At 36.6% G+C, this 5533-nt stretch overlaps 1 protein-coding gene across 1 annotated transcript; it reads left to right on the top strand.

Annotated features, from left to right (window-relative positions):
• The first annotated feature begins 2299 nt into the window (after window positions 1-2299).
• On the top strand, window positions 2300-3229 carry LOC129514809 (olfactory receptor 4C46-like). Its single transcript, XM_055333513.1, has one exon. The coding sequence runs from the start codon at window positions 2300-2302 to the stop codon at window positions 3227-3229; it is 930 nt and encodes a 309-aa protein (XP_055189488.1).
• The last annotated feature ends 2304 nt before the right edge of the window (window positions 3230-5533 follow it).

Below are 5533 nucleotides of genomic sequence, written 5' to 3' on the forward strand. Positions count from 1 at the left end.
ACACCTTCTCAAGGACCTTTGATTTGTTATCAAATTACCTAAATAAGTCTGTGTCTGAGGTGTGTTCTAACTTTCACACTGAAAGTTTACTATTAAAGAAGAGGCCAGCTTGAAAATGGAATTATTTCTGAAAAATCCTAAACATCCTTGTGATCATCTATAAGGTAAGGTTTTCAGCAGCATTGAAGCATCTTAAACATTAGTATTTTCTATAAAGAGTAATCATTATGTTTCAACACCTTACAAACAGTAATATTATAACCATATTCCCATTAGTCAAAAGATAGTAAATGTCATTAACTTAAAGAGACAAATGAAAATGTTGAGGCTTATAGCGATTTTATGAGATTTTATAAAAATTGGAACCAAATTTTTGGTCACAAGACACCTCTTTTGACATAAGATGCCTCCTTTAACATTCAAGACTAATCGTGAGCATGAAAATTAAATGTAAGTATGCCCCCCACACAGTGATATATAAATATGTTTATAGATGACATAAATCATTAGTCATTTAGTCCAAGCATGACCAGAGACTGTCCTTCCTAAGGTTAATTACTATGCATAATGTGAGTCTCTGTGGTATGTTGAAAAGTAAAATTAGAGATAATTCTTCCAGAGATTATTGTGTGATTAAATGTTTTTCTGATTACACTCAAATTACCAATTATTCCTATCTTCTGTGTGAATACAGACACAAAAATATGTGAAAGCTCTTTGCGTGCTCACAGTAATGGGGTGGGGATATTCATATACATTTACTCAATCAATTCTCATAGCACCTGGGATGTGGATATGATCATTCTCACTTTAGAGATAAGGAAACAAGAACATAAGTTCCCGGGAAATGTACCCTGGATAAAAGAAGTTGCAAGTGGAAAAGGCAAGATTCCAATCAGGTCTCTCTGATTTCAAACCAATACAGTACACTTAACGACCATGGTAGTCATTTTCAACATTGTACAGGAAACTCTGGAGACCCATGTTTTTAAAAGGATTGGGTAGGGAGGAAATGGGGCTGCACAAGAGGCCAAGGTAAAAGTGTTCTTCAATGAAAGCATTGAAGCAGTACCTCATTTTCATTAATATTTGGAGACTGCAGTGTGTGGTATGTGTGTGTGTGTGTCTGTGTGTGTGTGTGTCTGTGTGTGTTTGCGTCTATTGATGAAATTACTTCATATATATTTGCCTCTGAAGTACCATTAAAGTCTTTTGATTATGGTCATGTCAAAAGAGATTACTAGTTTACATTGTTTATTATCACAGAACAATGTAGAGCAAGGATCAATAATTTGAAGGAAAAAGGTCACAAGTAAAATTTGATTTAGTCTTGGCTCTCCTCATTTTTATCTGCTTGATCTAGGGCAGGATTCTTAACTTCTCTATGTTTGTATCTCCTGCTGTGTAAAGGAAGTATGATAGTGGTAATTATTTCACAGGAATGTAGTGAGGATTAAACAACCACATTTCTGAAAAAAACGAACACAGCAAGTGTCTACATTTGTGTTGATAGAATTATTATAAAATATATATAATTACATCTTAGTTGATATTATCTTTATTATTATTCTGAAAATCAGTCTCTGCAATCATTTCTTCACTTGCAAAAAAGTATGAAATAATGCTAACCACACAGGTTACTACCATGCCATGCACATAGGAATCAATCATTAAATATATATTTATCAGCTATTATAATATTTGGGGATTTTGAAAACTTGTTGTGTTATCTATTCTTTTATAATAGCTCCTGGAGCCTTTTATTACATTCTCATAAGAAACACACTCTTCCACATTTTTGTTAACTATTATAAATGTTCTGTGACTGGGCTTTCTGTCTCTGGCTGACATCCCCTTACTGAAGCTAATTCAGCTTCATCCAAGACACACAAAGGTCTTTCAGAGTTATATCCAAGAGTCACCATTCCTCCAACCCCTGGTCATTCTTCCACTTCTATTCAGTTACCTTCCATGGTTCCCCATTTCCTAAGGGTAAAGAAAGAATTCCTAGCTTTCCATTCATAGCTTGGACATCCGTTCTTTACCACTCTTTTGAAACTTAGCTGCCAGTATGATTCCTTCAAGATAGGCTCTTCATCATCTCAGATGATGAAGTGTGCCCAGATGGTCTTCAAGAACTCAGAACTTACTTGCTATCTCACAAAACGTCATGAGAATCCACTTCTCATTAGAATACAGGCTGCTGCATTTACTAGATGTGGGAGCTTACTAAATGCAAGGTTACATTAACATAAGGGATTTCTTTTTCAGGTCATGTAATTTAGTATAATATGAAAAAATGGAGACTAGGAACAACGTGACAGAATTTGTGCTACTGGGGCTCACAGAAAATCCAAAGATGCAGAAAATCATATTTGTTGTGTTTTTGGTCATCTACATCGTCTCTGTGGTAGGAAATGTGCTCACCGTGGTCACTATCACTGCCAGCCCATTATCGGGGTCCCCCATGTACTTTTTCCTGGCCTATCTCTCCCTCATTGATGCCTGCTATTCTTCTGTCAATACCCCCACCCTGATCATAGAGTCACTCCGTGAAAAGAAGACCATCCCATTCAATGCATGCATAATCCAAATCTTTGGGGAACATTTTTTTGGAGGTGCTGATGTCATCCTGCTTACTGTGATGGCCTATGACAGATATGTGGCCATCTGCAAGCCACTGCACTACATGACCATCATGAATCGGCGGCTATGTGGCCTGCTCATGGCAGTGGTGTGGGTGGGAGGCTTTCTTCATGCAGCCATACAGATCCTCTTTATCATCCCACTACCTTTCTGTGGCCCTAATGTCATAGATCACTTTATATGTGATCTGAATCCTTTGCTCAGTCTTGCCTGCACTGATACCCACACTCTTGGGTTCTTTGTTGCTGCCAACAGTGGTTTCATCTGTGTCTTAAACTTCCTTCTCCTCATGGTTTCCTATGTGGTCATTCTGCGCTCCCTAAAGAACCACAGCTTGGAGGCGAGGCGCAAAGCCCTCTCCACCTGTGTCTCTCACATCACAGTGGTAGTCCTATTCTTTGTGCCCTGCATATTTGTGTACATGAGACCCGCAGCTACCTTATCCATTGACAAAGCAGTTGCAGTGTTCTATACTACAATAACTCCCATGTTAAATCCTTTAATCTATACCTTGAGAAATGACCAGATGAAAAATGCCATTAGGAAACTGTGTAGTAGGAATGCTAGTGTGGGTGACAAATAAATGTATCTGGAGCTCAACAGTGATTTAACTGAGGCAAAGGTCAAACAGACATGTTGGATGATCTCGGCAAGAAAGACCTATGACAAAACAACAACAACAATGACTGCTATGGATATATTTTGTGTTCAAGAGCCAAAATGGGTGCAAGAAATGGAAAAATAATCCTAGCTCAGGATCTCTCTTTGCATATTTGAATAATGCTAGCAAATTGGGGCTTGTTTTAAGAGCTTCATTCATATGCATGGATTCGTAAGCTTTCATCCTAATTTTAAAAATTAAAAATAGGGACACCTGGCTGGCTCAGCATTTGAGCATCTGCCTTGGATCATGGCATGATCCCGGGATCTGGAATCAGGCTCCCCACAGGGAGCCTGTTTCTTCCTCCACCCATGTCTCTAGGCCTGTCTCTGTGTGTCTCTTATGAATAAATAAATAAAATCATTTTTTAAAAAATTAAAAATATTTTGGTATTGAGCAGTAGTCTTTATAATAATCCAAACAAGTAGGCATTGCTATTATCCCCATTTTATAGGTGAGGAAACAGAAAGGGGGAATTTTCAAAATAATTATACTGAAGATTCACTAATCAGAGACTACCTGATTTCTCAGCCCATGCTCTTAAATGTTGTGATTCAGTGCCAGACAATGAGGACAGAAAGATGATTATAATTCTTACCACTTATTGCGCTAGGCTTTACGCTGGACCACATATATAATATATAGATACAAATATATCTATATATATACATATATAGATATATAATATATATCTTATACATATACGTGTTAAATCATTATGTACATGTACTATATATCATAATAATATAGATGATTATATATATTTATTTCTATTAATTCATTACTTATAATTAAATTCCAAGGATATTTCAGGAATAACTCAGGTCAATTTTAGTTATCATTGTTGTGGATAATATGCCCATTGCAATATTCTGGTATGTATTTACTTTAGGAAATAAAAGTGAAGGCCCATTAACACTGCTGGAGTAGGTGAAGAATATGATACTTTATTTGAAAATTTACTTGTGGGCTTCAGAATCATATCATTGTCATGTCACCCATCTTATGCTGATAAGCTGTTAGAAAATGCATGACTCAAATCAAAGATCATTTCAATGTCAGATGAGAATTTCTACTTTTTAATATATATTTATACTCCATAGATATCTTGCCTGCTACCTAGAATATTTTATACAATTAGAAAAAATGACTAGTGCATGATAAATAATAACTAAAAAATAAAACTATAAAGGAAGGTCAATAAAGTAAATAAAATGTAGAGCAAAAATATATATTGAGCTGTAGGGAATAATCTTCCTATTTTGTCTGATTTGGATTCAAGAATTCTAGCTAGATCTGTTAAACAGACCATAATTTGTTTTAACTCCTGCTTAAACCATGTAATGAGAAAGAAATTGAACCTGACATTCTCATCTCAATTTAAGTAACTGAAACTGAACCTGCTCTCAGCAAGATTACATCATATGAACATGAGTTGTCCATGTTATTCTTCTCTGTTAATTAGTTTACATTGTGGTGACATATCATCATGAAAGGATATTTTTAACAATATGTGGCTCAACCCACACACAAAACAATTTCAGGATAAATATATTCCATTTATCCCATCTATCCATCACCCATTAATCAATAGCAACATCTTGAGCCTGAAGAATAATATATCAGAAACACTGATGATTGTGGGGCTTCAGTGCTAACTAGGGGAACCTGGGTCTTGCCTTCACAGAGCTTCACATCCACTGAGAAAAACCCAGAGGAAAACAGAAAATGACAACACCCTGTTATAAAGGGTAAGGTAGTGACAGCACAAAGTGCTAGGAAAGGATGAATTAGGGACATACAAGAAAGGTTCAGGAAATGTTCCAAGAGGAAAGGACATATGAAAGGGAATTTCAAACTGGAAATCAAGTCAGCAGAGTGAATATGTACACTTCAGTTGGAGTAGGAGCATTCCTAAGAGAGAGAATACATTACAAAGGCCAGGGGGTGAAAATCAGTATGCAGGAATCCTGGTGAATGCAGTGTGACTATGGGTGTTAATATATCTATAAATTCAACATCATTTATTAAACTCTCACCATGTGCCAGGCAGTGTGCTACAAAATGAACCTACCTATATGGGTAAATAGCAGGACATGAACCTGGTGAGACCAGAACAGGGAAGATGCAGAAGGGTCTCATGATCATGTTAAAGCCTACAGCACAATATCATGGGGCAAACATTGGAAGGCCTTTTGAACCAGTGAGTGACGCAGCTGGATTCGA

Source organism: Nyctereutes procyonoides, unplaced genomic scaffold (assembly GCF_905146905.1).
Source record: "Nyctereutes procyonoides isolate TBG_1078 unplaced genomic scaffold, NYPRO_anot_genome, whole genome shotgun sequence".
NCBI lineage: Eukaryota > Metazoa > Chordata > Mammalia > Carnivora > Canidae > Nyctereutes > Nyctereutes procyonoides.

Bases quoted from the DNA above. Each gene is read 5' to 3' on its own strand.
- LOC129514809 (XM_055333513.1), top strand. From the start codon at position 2,300: ATGGAGACTAGGAACAACGTGACAGAATTTGTGCTACTGGGGCTCACA.